Genomic DNA, 17,416 nt, shown 5'->3' with positions numbered 1-17,416 from the left:
CCCTTTCCCCTTCTCACACAGCTTCTGTCCACGGCACCTTCTCAGCAAGCAGGGGCGCCTGCAGCTGCAGGGGGCACCAATATGCCAATTCCCCACACAGTGATATGATAGATCATAGAAAACTGCTTTGCGGCGTGGATATTTTTTTTCATCTGCACCGGGCGGCTGAGCGCTCTGTCCATGCCTAAAACCGCTACTGCTGCGAAATTGTTAAACCCACTGTTCTTCGTGCTTATGAGGTAGTGCCTGAGGCATATAGACAAAAGTTTAGGAGTTGCAAAAAGTCTCCTGATCGTACTTTCATGGAGTTTGCTCGAGAGAAGGCCACCTTGTTTGTACTGACCCACAAGCCCTCATGTGTTCTCTACCTCTCCCACCACTCAGTTTCCCTTCCCTTACGCTCTAGGGAGGAACGGGACCGTTTTTATTGTCATCAACTTGGCCATGTAATTGCTGACAGTCAGATTCATATCAGAAATCATCCACCGCCCGTTCAACAACCAAAGGGGGTTTGATTGGTAAGCACAGTTTGTCGCTCTGTAAAAGTTTTGCCGAGCGGGTGTGTTTCTGTCCTTCCCGACCCCAGATACAAACCATGTGGGGGACACAAATGAGTTTCCTGGTTATACCTCTGTGCCCCCTTCACATCCTGATGAGAACAGCGTCGTCGAGTGTGCTGGCCTCAGTCTCAACACATCGCCACTGCCTATAACTCGTGATAAGCTCGTTGTTATAAAAATAAATTGATTCTACCCTGGAGCACTATTATGAGAAGGCTGTCCCACGTTCACTGCAGACAGGTGACCAGGTTCGAGTTCTGCTGCCCATTCCCAGTTCCTCTCTATCTGCCAGTTTCTCCGGTCCTTATTGTGTGGAACGGAAGTTGAATGACACAGTTTTTGTTATCCAGACCCCAGATCGGAGGCGCAAGTCTAGAGTTTGCCACGTCAACATGTTAAAGTTATACCATGCAAAGGTTACTCCTCATGAGGACTCCTTAGAAGGGTCTACAGGTCCCACTGTCAAGTCTGCCATACTAGCTGAGTTGGTTCCAGGCTCATACCAGGTTACTGAGGGTGACGAGGATGGATTGGAGTTGCGGAGTGCTCCTCAACAGACCCATCCGTTGTTGAACTCTCAGATGCTGTCGTCTCTTGATGCACATCTGACCTATCTGAATGAGGAACGTAGGGTGACAGGGCAGCCCAGATACATGCGTTCCCTTGTCTGTTCGGTGATATTCCTTCCCTGACCATGGCAGTGTGTTGGTCGGTAGGGTGAGGAGTTGTTCGGTAGGGTGAGGAGTTGGTCGGTAGGGTGAGGAGTTGGTCGGTAGGGTGAGGAGTTGGTCGGTAGGGTGAGGAGTTGGTCGGTAGGGTGAAGAGTTGGACGGTAGGGAGATGAGTTGGTCGGTAGCGAGATGAGTTGGTTGTTTCAAATTTGATTTGTTTAAAGGATATTGGCAGGTGCCATTGTCCGGAAGGGCTCCAAGAATGTGTGTGCGGATGCCCTTCCTCGTGTGTGATGTTGGTGCGCAGTTTCGCAAGCCATTGCTCTTATGTGAAGGGGTGTGACGTGTGTGGTTGTTGTCCTTGTGTTTTCCTCTGTTGCCCCTCTTGTTCTTTGCCCCCCTATTGTATTAGTCCCTGTTTGCCAGTTTGGTTCATGTGTCGTGGCTGGTTATTATTTTGTGCTTGGTACGCCATAGGGGTTTAGTAAATAGGTAGGACACCCTTGTGTTTACACTATCATCACGTAGTTGTTCCTATGTTATCACATTAGGTTAGAAGCGGGGCCGCCCCCTGTATGTATTGGCCTAGTGTGTGTGTGTGCTCACTAGTAGTTAGTAATTTTTTCTTTCTTTAATTTGGCTCCGCTTATAGTTCCCTATTCCCCTTGGCGCATTTTTCCAGTTTATACTTTTCTAATAAATACCTCTGTGTATCAGTTTGCTGTTTGTGGCATGCTTTTGTTCCTCTAGTCAGTTCGACGTACTAATGTGTTGCGGTTTCCCTACATCCCCTAGACGTGGCCAGCTTACATCTTGGAGCAGTAACAATGACATTGTGATGTTGTTTTCTTGTACTGCTTGTAGAATTGATCAAAACGTTTCAAAGTTACTTTAAACATACTTAGAGTGGTAAAATGTGCTGCTGGTACGGTGTTTCACTTATTCCATGACTGTTTTAGATTGACGATCTTGCTCTCTCGGGATGGTCAGGCGATGTGGTGAACCTGTTCTGCTGGTTCGTCATCCTTTCTCTCTGATGCTCTCCTCTGTTTGTTTGTTTTTACCCTTTGTTTGATTAAGGTTATTCTTGTAATGTCTCGCCCAGATTGTTCCGTGAAGCCGAACCACTCATGATCGAAATATGATTACTATTGCAGAATTAATAAACAAATGAATAACTGCACAATATCTATTTAGTTTCTCACATGGGAGAAACTTATCACACAGGATGAAACAGCATTAAAAGACGGCTACACCTTATGGCCTACGTCACCCTAATGTGGGCACTGTTCCAGAATGATCTAGAGGAGAAAGGTTTAGTATAAAAGAACCCACAGTACCGTCAGCTGACCACAAGAAGCCTGAAACGATCAACAAGACCCGGAAGACCGACAAATGTAAGCAAACCCTTATTTCTATTTTCCACGTTTTGTTAAACAAGCCTATTTCCATATTCATTTATCCACTTGAGCCTGGAGCTATGCAATTTTGATTACATTCACTGAACTTACAGATAATTTAGAATATTGACAATTGATGATTGTCATAATCAATGTGACATAAGGCAGTATCAGAAAGATTCATAGTGTATTTATATACACAAAGCATGTATACAGTTTATTCAAGGGAAGATCCAGCCCGTGCCATGAAGACTCAAGAGTCTAATGTTTAAACTCTTGAGCCTGTTCTAAAGCTGACGATAACTGTTTAGACTCTAAACCGTTATCGTCTACAATTTTACAACTGGCATTGAGAGTTTCAGTGCCAACAAAAAAGAGTGAAGATAATGGACATGTACACAGAAGTGTGGAAATTTACTGGAACACACGGTCATGAAAGTGACGACACATACGTGAGATATGAGAGTGACATGTCTGGTACAGAAGTTGAGATTGTCCGGACAAGGACATTGATTAGTTGAAGGTTACATGAGGATTTTCTTCAAGAAAATTAATAACTATTGTTTTGTATCTTATGCTGTATCTTACTTGACATTTTGTGCTTTGGCAATGTGAATGTTGGCCTAATATGTCAATGCCAATAAAGTCCTTTGAAATTTTAGACAATCTTGAAAGATTATTGCAGGCTTAAAGGTAAAGAAACGCTTTATTTTTAAGTAAAAGTGCATTTTGAAAGACTTGCCATAGATTGATTATTAACAGTTTGACACTATGCATCTCTACCACTCTCTAGCGTAGTTTTCTCCATTTAAAAAGTCAGTTAATCTAATAATATAGATGCATAATAATACTTAGAAAAATATTGGTATAGCTGCATTATTAGATAAACCCTATAGATAATAACATACTTTTTTACAGATTACATTATTATTTAAATTTTGTAACTATTGGAACTGTCAACATTCTTTTAATTTCTTTATAAATGTCGCTATTATGAAGACATAACGTTTAAGAATTTCTAACACTTATCTTTTAACTGTTAACTCCCATACAGCTATCCACATCCTCCCATACTCATCCAAGGCTTACGGTGCCGCCATGCAGGCCACCATGCAGGCTGCCTACCCCAACCGTGGCAGGGCAGCCCTTTCCCTGGGCATCGAGACGGACGGAGGAGTCATGACGCCCCTGATCATACGGGACACCATCATCCCCACCAAACAGACTCAGACCTTCCTCACCTACACCGACCACCAGCCCGGAGTCCTGATCCGTGTCTTTGAAGGAGAGAGAGCCATGACCAAGGACAACATCCTGCTAGGCAGGTTGGAGCTGTCGGGGATCCCGCCCGCTCTGGGATTAGTACATCGGCTCGTGGTGACCTTCGACATCGACGCAGACGGCATTCTGAACGTGTCTGCTGTGGACAAGAGCACGGGAAAACAAATCACCATCACCAACAAGGGCCGCCTGAGCAAGGAAGACATTGAGAGGATGGTGCAGGAAGCAGACCAATGCAAAGAGGAAGATGAGGAACAGAAGGATAATATAGCGGCCAAGAACACCCTGCTATACTACGCCTTCAACATGAAGAGCAGCCTGCGGGAGGACAACCTGAAGGACAGAGTGAGTGAGGAGGACAGGAAGAAGGTGGAGGAGAAGTGTGAGCAGACCATCCTCTGGCTGGAGAAAAACCAGCTAGCGGGGAAAGAGGAGTACCAACACCAGCTGAAGGAGTTGGAGAAGCTGTCTATATCCCTCATCCCCGTGATGATAAACTTTGCACTTTTGAATCTTCGATCCCTCTCTGATGATACAATCCCTGATTTGAAACATCTGATTTCTGAAAATAATATTAGCTTTATGTTTTTAACTGAAACCTGGCTTAAAGACAGTAATGCTGACCAGAAGTTGAAAGACTCATGTCCAAATGGTTTCACCTATCATTACGTCAATAGACCAGTTAAAAAACAGGGTGGGGTCGCCGTTATTTATTCTGAGAGATATACAGGATCTGAGCCAATTAAATTTGGGGATTTTTCATCTTTTGAATACTTAGCACTGATGATCAAACAGCCTGAAGACCTACTTACTGTGACTGTCTATCGGCCGCCCAATGATGAAGTAAAACCCTTTTATTCTCAGTTTAGAGATATGTTGTCCAGCATATGTCCCCAACATGATAAGATCATTATAGTTGGGGATTTTAATTTCCCTATACAAGTAGCACCATTCCTGAAGCTTTTTGATGATAAAAATTTTTTTCAGCATGTGAAGGAATCCACCCATAACAGAGGAAATATTCTGGATTTAGTTTTTACTAGGGGTATTGGTGTAAGGATTAAATCCATTCAACCCTTCCCTTCTTCTGATCATAAGTGCATCCATTTTACCAAAAATCAGAACACCCTCCCTTTAACCATTGCACAAACATTCAGCAAAATTGAGTTAGGGAGAGAGTCCGAGAGAGAGAGAGAGAGAGAAAGAGAGAGAGAAGAGAGAGAGGGAAGGAGAGGGAGAGAGGGAGAGAAAGAGAGAGAAGAAGAGAGGGAGATAGATGGAGGGAGAGATAGAGAGAGAGAGAACATGTCAGGGAGGAGAGAGGGAAAAACAGAGTGAGAGGGGAGGTAGAAAGGGAGGGATGGAGAGAGGGAGAGAGAGAGAGAGAGAGAGAGAGAGAGAGAGAGACACACACATAGACAGAGTTCTTGTGAACGACACCTCATGTCGCTATTATGATTCACTTACGTTAGGCATCTGGGGCCAGATTTCGATAACAGAGTTTTTCCAGTTGGGAAAAATGTTCATGTTCATGTTTCGCCATTAACATGGCGGAACATGAAAGTTTTACTCAATATAAATGAGTCAAACATCATATATCACATACTTTACTATTGATTGACATTGTAACCATCTGTTTGCATCAACTTTGCTCAGTTTTAAACGTTGTGTACTGGTAAACCAGCTAAGGGCATGTGTATTCTTCCATACAGTGGTAATACAATGTGTGCTTCTCATAAATTAAAGCAACAGGATAGGAGGTGATAGGCTACAAGGAAATAAAGGCGTTTGAACTTGAAACTGATCCTTCTAAGTTCTGTTAAATTCTGACTTTTTTTTTATCTGATAAAAAACCCTCTGGTACATGTTCATCTTCACTTATAACATGTAAAGTAGGGCCTGGCAAGCAGCTCAGAAGAAAGTAGAAAGAAAGTAGTCCTACACACACCCCACAGCCCACCACATGTTGGTGGGTGCTGGCGTTATTCAGGACCCTACGTTTTGCCTGTTATATGTCAAAAAATATAGTTTTGTACGTTTTGTACGCATCTTTTACCTTAACTTAGAAAAAAATCTAGTTTTCATACTTCATACTACCCAAGAACCATTATGTGAAGCAAATTCTCAACAAAATTAACCAGGGTAAAGCATTAAAATACAATCAAACCATCAAAAGATTACAAGCATTTTATGTTTTAAAGTTGTAAAGTCTTTTCAAGCAGAATCTTTTTTAAAGATATTTTATATACTTTGTGTAAAATCTTTAGACTAACTTCCTGTCGATGGCTATGGATGAGGCCAATGTAGAACCTGCTTGCTTTAACAACCCTGCCTCACCAAAATGTAGCATAACCAGAGCCCGTCTACGGAGAGACTTGGCACTCTCTGAGTCCAATTGTATCGGACTTCGTTGCAGTTTCATTATACTTCGACTGGGGGTGATCGCATGAGTGCAGATTGAATGGGGGTCTATGGGGCTAGGCGGCTAAATGTGTCTCTTCCACCTGCTTGTCGTTGAAATATCGCAGATTTTATTAAAACAATAAAAAAACGATTGATCTGGTTCTTTATTCCTATAAATATGCAGCATGATCATACACACTGAGCATGAAGAATATCCTCTCACACATGAGGGGGTCATTGCCTCGGGGGCACTCGGGGAGGCGCGGTTCCCTCTCGATTTCCCCGACACCTACTGGATCCAATATCATCCGACTGCAGACACAAATGGGCGTTCCCGTGTCGTGGGCGTTCCCGTTCACGCAGACTAAAACGCCCCCCCCTGCGTTCTCGTGTGGTGGGCGTTCTCGTTTACGCAGGCTGGAACGCCCCGTTCTTCTTCGTCGATCTAGTAGTATGGGCAGCATAAAACTGACGTTAGCGCCCCCTTCTTCTTCGATCTCGTAATACGGGTACGTTAGCCAGCTAGGCCTACAGAATGTTAGCTTACTTTTATGCGTCGAATCTCGGCCCAAACTTCATTCCCCCTCATTACAGGGAGGGAGGCTCCATGATCTCATGTTCATTATCTTCTGGGTTAGTATAGGTAGTGTATTAGGTATAAGTGAGATGTTTGGTATAGTTTAAGAATATGCCCAAATTAAATAATTAATAGATTAAAATAATATAACAATAAATAAATAATAACACACAGTTACCAGACACTATGAAGGCTCAAACAGTAGGCCATTTGACTCCAAGTGTTCACTTACTTTTCCCACTGAATGTTTTCAATAAAGACAAAATACAGTAATTGCTCTGTAACAATTAACCTTACAACATACATCGTAGGCACAAATGTATGTTACATACATCGTATAGCATTTGTCACAAAAACAAAAAAGAAAGGAGTAATAAAATACCAGCATTTCTGGGCAGATACATTTACTACAGTAGTATGTACATTTACAAATGAAAGGGATTGCAAAAAAAGACGTCCCAAATAAAACGAAAAAGGAGTAATAAAAGAACATTATGCTAGGCAGACATCTTTTATGACAAACCTGGCATATGCAACGTGCCTCAGTACCAGGGGTGCGCTTGGCCAATTCTTCTTTTTTGAGAAGCCTTTGAGGCGTAGCGCAAGGCCACTGACACAGCCTGCATTGTTGTACATCTTTCTAACCGTTATGTATATGAGATTGTCTTTATTAAGCTTAATGTCCCCTGCCAAACTGTCATTTATATATATGGAATGATGGAGAGGCTTGATAAGTTCTTGGAATGTTTTTGAAACCCTGTTGAACACGCCAAGCATCGCCATGTCCAGTCTCAGCGTCTCTTGTACAATTTGCTGAAGGACTTCGGGTGGTAAGAATGGCCTGTCCTCTGTTGTGCCAGATTGGAGCGTGTGGCTGAGATGGGGAGATGGAGAGGGTGAGCTTGGTGTGCCAGCTAGTCCTGCAGGGCTAGAGAGAGCGAGAGAGCCGAAAAAGAGTGAAGGAGAGCGAGAGAGAGGGAGAGAAACAGGGATTATGATCAACCTTCAATCACACAAGCCCAGACCAACACTACCCACACCATTAAACAAAAAGGCAATCACTGATCGATCAAAAGTCTGAGAAAGAGCAAGAGAGAATATACGTAAATAGAAAAGTATGGACATAGTATGTAATACCTTTCACTGCTTAGTGATTGGAAGGTGTGACTGAGATGGGGAGATGGAGAGGGTGAGAAGGAGCCAGCTAGTTCTGCAGGGCTAGCCTAGAGACGGAGAGACAAGTGTATTGGCTACGATCTTCGTGAGCACCAAAAATAAGTAAATAGCAACATGGACACAGTATATAAACCTTTCAAGCATAAAGGTCTCCAACAGCTGTCAAACCACCACCTCCTGATAGAGAGCATGTCCCCCTGAAAAGTAAAATTATGCTTTAAATGACTTCATAGCCCAATACAAATCCATGTTACAGTACTGTTTAGCAGTGTACTATGGCAGTGTAAATTATTGTGAAGATGTAGCCATCTCCTCCCGTAAGTGCAGTACCTGAAGACAAAGTAATGTGTATGACCTATGATGCATGTTAATTGTAGCCTCCAGTAAGGATGACTAAATTATTAAAAGCCTTATATTTCATGCTACACATCTGATTGAGATTAGAAAGAACTCACCTCACTGAAATCATATTGCTTTTGAGGGTAGAATACATTGCGTACTGAAATTAACATGCAAATGAGTTAGTTGTTTTGCAAACTAGTCATCATTTCTGAAAATAATGCATCTCACCATCAGCATAAACACCCCACAGCTGTTGCTCTGATACTGGTGAGGTGCGTCCTGTGGTGGTAAAAGGGGAATGTGATTTGTCAATGATTCTTATTAGTATATAATGCCTATAAACTATAAAGTGATATCCACCCTCATTTTGTAACTACATACAAAAAGTGCACAATGCACTTTCAACAAGCATTTAGCAGCAACCAGGGCCCATGAGTGTCACATAGGAACACTTCATTAAATCATAATAAACAATCTAGAGGCCTGCCTGTCTACCAGTGAATGCTACTCTACGAGATGCAATGAATCGTGCGCCAGCCACACGTTTTACCTCGTCAGCCAAGTAAAGTCCCTTCCATGGTCCATTGGACAAAGCATGTGCCAGGGTACTGAAAAGGTTTGGAAGACGTGTAAGTTGCAATTCATATGCATCATCATCAACACGCATTCAGTACACACTACGCTTCGATTTCACCCAAGGGTGAATTAAAAGTACATGTTTTCCTAAACGTTGGTCATCAACGAGGTAATAAAGTAGTAACTAACTGTCCGTCCACACCAGAAGCGAATTGAGCGACCAAATCGCCGGAAGTCATTCACTTTCTATGGGCAAGAGCGACCAGAGCGACCAAAGCGACCAACGCTACCAGCGGCCAAAGTTGAGCGACCAGAGCGTCAAAAAGAAGTTGAAAACTTTTTAACTTTATGCAAATGACTATTATTCGCTTCAGCGACCAAACACTGACAGCCAATCGGAATGTAGACGCTCTTCGCTTGCGTGGATCCCAGGGAAAATCGGCAGGCACTTTGGTTCCTACCTACCTTTATTCACTCACTGAACAAAATGTCGGCTGAAGTATTAATCGCGGCTGTAACTGGGCACCCGGTGTTGTACGAACCCACCCTTTTTCAGTTCAGAGATCGAAACGCCATAGTGGTTTGGATATCAAGTGATGATAAGCGGGAGTATTTATAGGCTACATCTAGAACGTTCGTATTTAAGCGGGAATCATTATAATTTGCTCTACATGCCACCAATCTAACCAACCATTCGCGTGTAGCATGCTTTAAACAAAACCAAAAAAGTATTTGAAATCGTCACATAAACAAACTAATCGACAAGACGAGGGATAAATGACAAGGGATATATCTCTTGTCTTTTATCCCTCTATTCCCCACTATTCACGGAGCCTGAGGTGAATAATTTTTAATTAAATAGTCTAGATAGATAGATAGTCAAGTCTTTATTAATACCAAACGACACAAATCGTCGGGAATCCATTTAGGTGGTTCGTCCCACACAGGACAGTAGCCTACAATACCACACAGAACAAGTCTGACTGGATAATACACACAATACATCACATTACAACTAGACACGCGTTGATAGATAGATAGACAGAAAGGCCTAGATAGATAGATATGTTCCATTATTTGCCTTGCGGAGCCAACCAGTCCTGTGCACGTATGCAAATTAGCCATGTGTCCCAACGTCTATTTGTTTTGAATGCGACGAATGAGTGCAGATCATGATTTGCAGATCCAGATCAGTGAAACATATTTTAACTACTACAGCACGCAGGGTTTTTTGTTCTCGGTTGTAATTAGCCTACATTTTAGGATTTTTTTTATATTGGGGGGAATCACTGTCCTACTTGTTGTCGAAGCACTTTATCGAACAAGCAAAACCGTCTCGGCAATATGGCCAAGGTGTATGGGAGAGTTCACTATTTGATATGGCTGTCTGTAGGGCCTACTAAACGCATACGGTTCCTTTAAATGCGTCTGCATAATTGAATTGTACGTCATGAGCGACTTGAGCGACCAAAGCGAACAGAAAAATTCGCAGCGAAACTTTGTGAGCGACCAGAGCGTCTTTGACGCTTTGGTCGCTCCTGGTGTGGACGTACAGTAAGGGCACATCTGTCATCTGTTTTTCAGAGTGCTAACGATCTTTATTCATTCGTTGCGCCGCGACCGAACTGACAGAATTCTCTGATATGCCATGCATGTAAACATACTAGTTAGTTTAGACGTACTAGTACGTTTACATGCAGTTTAATCCGATGCGTGTGTCACCACAACGAAGCAGAGTGGCCGCGATTTCATGCCTCTTACCATGCCAGCTGACACCTTAACATCCGACTTAACAATGTACTTTGGTAATGTTAACCTCACAGTAAAATAATCGGCAAAGCCTTCGCTGCAAACTTTACCCTACCTACAAACCGTCTTAAACGTTGCTGATTTCTGAATAGTATATTCAACGTTTATGGACTATAGCATAGCATTCGCTGCCACCGAACCATGCTTGTCACGAGTATTTATATCCGATTCGAATTCGGATACAACGATACCACAGCTTATCAGTGATTTAAATGAGAATACTTCACAGCCAATGTTGTCAATTAAACAATATCATACTTACTGACATAATCCCGTTGCCTGCTTTCCCCCACCGTTCTCTCCGCAGTACCGCCGTTGTATCGCCGGGTCCCATAGTAGAGTAGTAATACCATAGTTATTATGGTTGTCCCATTCCCATACCATCGTTTCCATACCATAACTGCCACTTAATCAATATGGATTCTCAGCAGAATTTCCCGCAGTAAACTGAAAAAACAAACAAAAGACTAAGACGTGCCAAACGTTAGACACCATCAACTATTGCCAGAAAGTGGAAACAAAAATAAAATGTGATCCTCCACATTGCCCTACATTATGCACTACACGTACCTAGAGCATGGAAATATAATTCTTAATTTAGTCCTATATTGCATAAGGGTGCAGTCATTCTTCTGAGCCACTAGACAGGCCGAAAACACACATCTACCTACAACAGGTGACCACAACATCATAGTTAATTAAGGGTAAGATTAACCCTAAGTGAGGATATATCATCACATTTTATAATTATTAAGTCTCAAGGGAGATCTACTGCTCAACATATTTTAGTTAACAAATGTGTGTGGGTTTATTATGTTTTTGAAAGTGTTAATGCCGTAAGGTTTGTACATTTGCTCCATTCCCATTTTGTTGAAGCAGAACCTCGGCCACACAAACAAAATATGAATTTACAAGATTGTATTTTATTTCAGTTCAAAACATTCAATTTACATTTCTTCTTCCCAACGATCTCGGCAGATTCAAATCCGCAGTTTCTATACATATAAGACCTATTTCTGCAAGCATCTGAAAATACTTTTATTACATCAGATAATTAAAGACACATAAACAATGTTATATATATATACATATAAAATATTCCATGTAAATCGCAACAATAATATGGAAAACGTTAAACAGTAATTGATTTGGCCTTGCATGAACATATTTACATCACATGTGAACATTTGGCCTAAGTGCTTAGCCATCATATAGCATTGTAAAGAAATACCCTTTTAAACCATAACAGTTATATTGATCATATTCCATTCAGTCCAACAGTCTGATTTAGTCCACCTCCTCGATGGTGGGCCCCTGGGGGCCAGCTCTGGCCTGCTCTCCACAGCTGCCTGCTGGCCCTCCCCCCTGTTACAGCCTGGAGATGATGGGGCTACACAGCTTCTCCAACTCCTTCAGCTGGTGTTGGTACTCCTCTTTCTCCGCTAGCTGGTTGTTCTCCAGCCAGAGGATGGCCTGCTCACACTTCTCCTCCACCTCCTTCCTGTCCTCCTCACTCACTCTGTCCTTCAGGTTGTCCTCCAGCAGGCTGCTCTTCATGTTGAATGCGTAGGACTCCAGGGCGTTCTTGGCCGATATGTTCTCCCTCTGTTGCTCGTCTTCTACCTTGTATTGGTCTGCTTCCTGAACCATCCTCTCGATGTCTTCCTTGCTCAGGCGGCCCTTGTCGTTGGTGATGGTGATCTGGTTCTGTTTGCCCGTGCTCTTGTCCACAGCAGACACGTTCAGAATGCCGTCTGCGTCGATGTCGAAGGTCACCTCGATCTGAGGTACCCCTCTCGGAGCGGGCAGGATTCCCGACAGCTCGAACTTGCCCAGCAGGTTGTTGTCCTTGGTCATGGCTCTCTCTCCTTCCAAGACCTGGATCAGGACCCCGGGCTGGTTGTCGGCGTATGTGCTGAAGGTCTGAGTCTGTTTGGTGGGGATGGTGGTGTTCCGTTTGATCAGGGGCGTCATGACTCCTCTGGCCGTCTCGATGCCCAGGGAAAGGGGCGCCACGTCCAGGAGCAGCAGGTCCTGGACGTTCGCCGACGTGTCGCCGCTGAGAATGGCGGCCTGCACCGCGGCGCCATAAGCCGCAGCCTCGTCTGGGTTGATGCTCTTGTTGAGCTCCCTGCCGTTGAATAAGTCCTGCAGGAGTTTCTGGATCTTAGGGATTCGCGTGGAGCCTCCCACCAGAACGATGTCGTGGACCTGGCCCTTGTATTAATTGAATGCGTATATGGATCCCACTGTCTGCCTGTCTAGCTGCCTCTCAATCTGTCTGTCTGTCTGCCTAGCAATCTGTCTGTCTGTGTCTGCCTCGCCATCTGCATGTCTGTCTTTAGCCTCTCCATCCATCTGTCTGTCCGTCCGCCTGCCTTCCTTTCCATCTGTCATCTGTCGATCTGTATGTCCTTCTGCCTGTCTTGCTCTCAACATGTGTGTCTGTCTCTCTCTCCCCCAGGATGCGGAGGCGATCTACCTGTGGCTGAGGGAGTTCCAGTTGGAGCAGTACACGGGGAACTTCATCAACTCTGGCTACGACGTTCCCACCATCAGCAGGATGACTCCCGAGGTAGCGCTCACTCTGATCCCCAGTGTCACGTTGGAAAATCACGTGGGTTTGGCTTGGTGGACGTCAGGGGCTTTCGGCTCCGCTCACCGGTCCCAGTCCGACCCTGTTACAGCAGAGCTTCAACGTAGACTAAAGGTCTTCAGACAGGTTCCATAGTCGGTAGCTGACAAATAAGGTGGTTTGAACATTGTGCAAAGTTTTGATTAAACTTTGCACAATGTTGTTGACAGTGTTCAGATTGGGGCCACTTTTGCTTGCGTTGTGAACGCATCATGAGTGTGTAAGTCTGTTGTGTTTCCTCTCAACTTCTTATCACTATATTTCATTTCTAGTTATGTGGAGATTCCTGTCGATGTGTGTTAACTTCCTGTCAGGGTGTTCTGTACTTCCTGCCTAGTAGTCTTCATATCCATTCGGGGGTGTTGATCTTCCTTTCTGGCGTGTAGTACTTCCTGTCTTGGGTGTCAAACTTCCTGTGTGGTGTTGCAGGACCAGACGGCCATCGGCGTCACCAAGCCAGGCCACCGGAAGAAGATCTCCATGGAGATCGGCAACCTCAACATCCCTGATTGGCTGCCGGAGTACATCCCAGTAAGACCAGTTATTTTCCTAACTAACTAGGCATAAGAGACTGCTTCACCTCTTCTCAAACATGAATCCATCAGAGCGTATGGTCTTCAGAAGGCTAGAGGTGCAGCTGTTGCGGATGTCATTTAGCAGTTCATCCTTTTATCCCGAGCCACTTTCAAGTGAGGCTGAGACCAAACAAAGCATACCTTCAACATCGTAGTTCTAGTGCCTCACATCAAACTACTGGACAGATAAAACGTTGTCCCATTTATTCAAGGCGAAGCGCTGTGGATACAGCGAAGGATAGGGAAAGAGACATATGGAGAGGGATATATTGATAGTGATAAGGAGAGGGATAAGGAGAGGGATATCTGGATTGGGAGATACAGAGAGAGAAAGAGGAATGCAAAGTGAGAGGGTACAGAGAGGGAAAGAGGGATACATAGAGAGAGGGATACAGAGCATGTCGTTTGTCAAAGCTGACCGAGCTTTTTTTGTGGTGTAGGCGGACCTTGGGGAGTGGCTAAGTGCCATTGCTCTGCCTCGGTACCACAAGAAGCTGGCGGAAAATGGCTACGACTCCATCACCATCGTCCGGGACCTGACCTGGGAGGACCTGCAGGAGATAGGCATCACCAAGCTGGGTGAGGAACGACACGACATCATGAAGGCATGACATCACAACCTCAGAGGACCCCTATTGTAGCGGCGGTAAAGGGTTTGTTGTTTGACGTCTCCTCGGTAACCATTCAGGCCGTCTCCTCCCCCAGGTCACCAGAAGAAGCTGATGCTGGCGGTGAGGAAGCTGTGCGACGTCCACCGATCCAGCCTGCAGGCCCAGTCCTCCAACGCCCAGGGGACCCTGCACCGCCGCAAGACCCCCGGGGCCCTCCACCTGGTGGCCATCGACCCCCCCGGGGACTGCCCCTCCCCCCACACCCCCTCCATGCTCAGCTTCCAGGACTGCGAGCTGAGCGCCGAGCTGCAGAGCGCCATGTGCAGCCGCTACACCCCCGACGAGCGGCCGACCCTCAGGGGCCTCTCCCAGAGCCAAGAGAGCATCGACGCTCGCTCCCGGGGGTCCGGTCGCTCCCAGGAGCCCCCCTCCGCCTCCATCGGCAACCCCCACTGCCGCTCCCAGGAGAGCCTCGGGGGAGAGGGGGGCTCCAGTCTGGAGGGCAGCCCCGTCAGGGAGAGGAACGTCCCGGAGGGCTGGGACCCACGGCCAAAGCAGGTCCCTCTGGGCACCGCCACGGTCTTCAAGTACCCCCCCGTGCCGGCCAAGCCCAAGCCCTCCTCCCACAGCCCCTCCCCCCACGGCTCCCCGGTCCAGAGGGGCTTCAGCTACCTGCACGCCTCCTGCGGGACCACCCAGTTGGGCTCTCGGTCGCCCACAAAGCCCCGGGACCCCTCGCTCTCCCTGACCCGGCCCCGGCGGCGCTACGCCCTGTCGGACGGCGAGCCGGACGACGAGGACGAGGACGAGGAGGGGGGGTCCGCGCCCCACCACTCGGGTCACCTGGGCTCCTACGCCACGCTGACCCGCCGGCCCGGGCGCAGCCAGCTGGCCCGTTGCCACGGCAGCCCCGAGAAGGAGGGCAGCCCCGTGGGGCGGAGCCAGTCGTTCGCCGTGCGCGCCCGCCGGAAGGGCCCGCCCCCGCCCCCGCCCAAGAGGCTGAGCTCCGTCAGCAGCACCCACAGCATGGAGGAGGGCGGGGGGGCGGGGGGGGTCGTGACGGACAGCCCCGGCAGCGTGAGGAGCATCGCCGCCTGCATGGAGAGCACCTCGTCCTCGTCCTCCTGCTCCTCCTCCTGCTCCTCCTCTCCTGGGAAGAGGAGACCGGCCCCCCCGGTCCCCAGCCTAGACCCCTTCCGGCGGGAGGACCCCCCGCGGCGGCGGGTCCAGAGCGAGTACCTCCCGGAGCCCGCCCCCGTCGGGGGGGCGGAGCCGGAGCGCGGGGTCAAGTCCGACTCTGAGGAGGAGGAGCCGGGGGCGGGGTCGTCGGGGGGGCGGGGCCAGGACGGCTCCGCCTCCCCGCAGAACAGCTCCAGCGAGTGCCTCCCCTTCGCCGAGGAGGGCAACCTGACCATCAAGCAGCGGCCCAAGCTGGGGGGGCCGCCGCGGGCTGAAGCGGTGCTGGAGCCCCCCGACCTCCCCGAGTTCAACCTGAAGGAGTCGGACACCGTGAAGCGCCGACACAAGCCCAAGGGGGCGGAGGGGGGAGGGGACGGGGGCGGGGAGGGGGGAGGGGAGGGAGGCTCGCCCAGCAGGGAGCACCGAGGGAGCGGACCCTCCCCCCAAAGCCAGGAGGAGGAGGAGGCCTGGAGGATCTGCGAGACAAGGGTGGAGACCCCCGTCCTCCGACCCCCTCTGTCCCCAAAGCCCCCCGCCACCGCCCCGAAACCCATCAGACACAGCCTGCTGGCCGCTCAGGGTACGGTGCACACACACACACACACACACACACACACACACACACACACACACACACACACACAGACACAGACACAGACACACGACACACACACAGTCTTGATATTAGGTTTCTATTGTAATACCAGGTCATCAATGGTAAAATATATCTCATATATAAGATATATTGGTTTCTCTTTATTCTGACAAATGTACTTATTGTAAGTCGCTTTGGATAAAAGCATTGACAATAGGTCGTTAATTTGTTAGATTCGCTTTTTACATCATGATACTAGGTCATATTATGATATGAGGTTGTTATATCGCAATATTATGTTGTTATATGGGATATAAGGTTGTTATATGGTGATATCAGGTCGTTATATGTTGAGATAAGGTTGTTATATGGTGATATGAGGGTGTTATATCATGATATGAGGGTGTTATATCATGATATGAGGTTGTTATATGGTGATATTAGGGAGTTATATCAAGGTTTGTCATCACTCTACCATGTGACCCACCCTCCAGCTGCAGCCAGCGCCCCGCCCCCGCTGGGCGTCACCCTCAACGCTGTCCAGAGTGTGGCGTTCACCTCCCCCCCGACACCCAGCCACGCCTCCCCCAGCACCCCCTACCCCAGCCACGCCTCCCCCAGCACCCTACACCCCAGCCTGCCTCCACCGCCAGGCAAGCTCCAGGTCTGCGTGGCAGGCCCGGGTCCCGGGCCCTTGGTGGTCCAGCAGAGATTGGACCAGACCAGCTCCTCGCTGGAGGCTGCCCTGCAGGCGGTGGAGAGGAAGCTGACCCAGGATGACGTCTCGGACGGGTAGGACGAGAACTCGCACCTCCAGATATCTCGCTTTGATTTTGAATCGGATGTTCAAATGAAAGTTCATTGCGTTTGTATAGCACATGTAGAACCATCATGATGATGCCATGTCGCATGGATAAAGATGACCAACAATTATTGAAGTTAAATAAGACGAGGACATTTCCAGTATTCAAACGGCATAGGAGAACCTAATATATCAGTCTAAGAGGAAACTAGCAGAGGAAAACT

The 17,416-nt window shown here is 47.0% G+C and overlaps 2 protein-coding genes and 1 long non-coding RNA gene across 4 annotated transcripts; 1 reads left to right on the top strand and 2 right to left on the bottom strand.

The window, feature by feature from the left end:
- Positions 1-3,777: 3,777 nt before the first annotated feature.
- LOC130404151 (heat shock 70 kDa protein-like) lies at positions 3,778-6,781 on the top strand. The gene is made up of 2 exons (XM_056608777.1): positions 3,778-4,525; positions 6,732-6,781. Exons 1-2 carry the CDS (start codon positions 3,811-3,813, stop codon positions 6,779-6,781), a joined length of 765 nt encoding a protein of 254 aa, XP_056464752.1. The 5' UTR covers positions 3,778-3,810.
- Positions 6,782-7,069: 288 nt separating this feature from the next.
- LOC130370887 (uncharacterized) lies at positions 7,070-9,165 on the bottom strand. 2 transcript variants are annotated; one of them, XR_008893120.1, is made up of 5 exons: positions 8,961-9,165; positions 8,524-8,689; positions 8,202-8,265; positions 8,030-8,115; positions 7,070-7,820 (listed from the first exon to the last, which is right to left on the bottom strand). It is a non-coding gene; the product is annotated as an uncharacterized LOC130370887 (long non-coding RNA). The 2 variants fall into 2 exon arrangements; XR_008893119.1 differs by having other exon boundaries at positions 8,202-8,689.
- Positions 9,166-11,910: 2,745 nt separating this feature from the next.
- LOC130404143 (heat shock 70 kDa protein 1-like) lies at positions 11,911-13,185 on the bottom strand. Its single transcript, XM_056608767.1, has 2 exons — positions 13,174-13,185; positions 11,911-13,012 (listed from the first exon to the last, which is right to left on the bottom strand). Exons 1-2 carry the CDS (start codon positions 13,183-13,185, stop codon positions 12,164-12,166), a joined length of 861 nt encoding a protein of 286 aa, XP_056464742.1. The 3' UTR covers positions 11,911-12,163.
- Positions 13,186-17,416: the final 4,231 nt, after the last annotated feature.

Source organism: Gadus chalcogrammus, chromosome 2, assembly GCF_026213295.1.
Source record: "Gadus chalcogrammus isolate NIFS_2021 chromosome 2, NIFS_Gcha_1.0, whole genome shotgun sequence".
NCBI classification, from domain to species: Eukaryota; Metazoa; Chordata; class Actinopteri; order Gadiformes; family Gadidae; genus Gadus; species Gadus chalcogrammus.
Note: the sequence above shows the minus strand (reverse complement) of the source record. Positions and strands in the feature narration are given on the sequence as shown.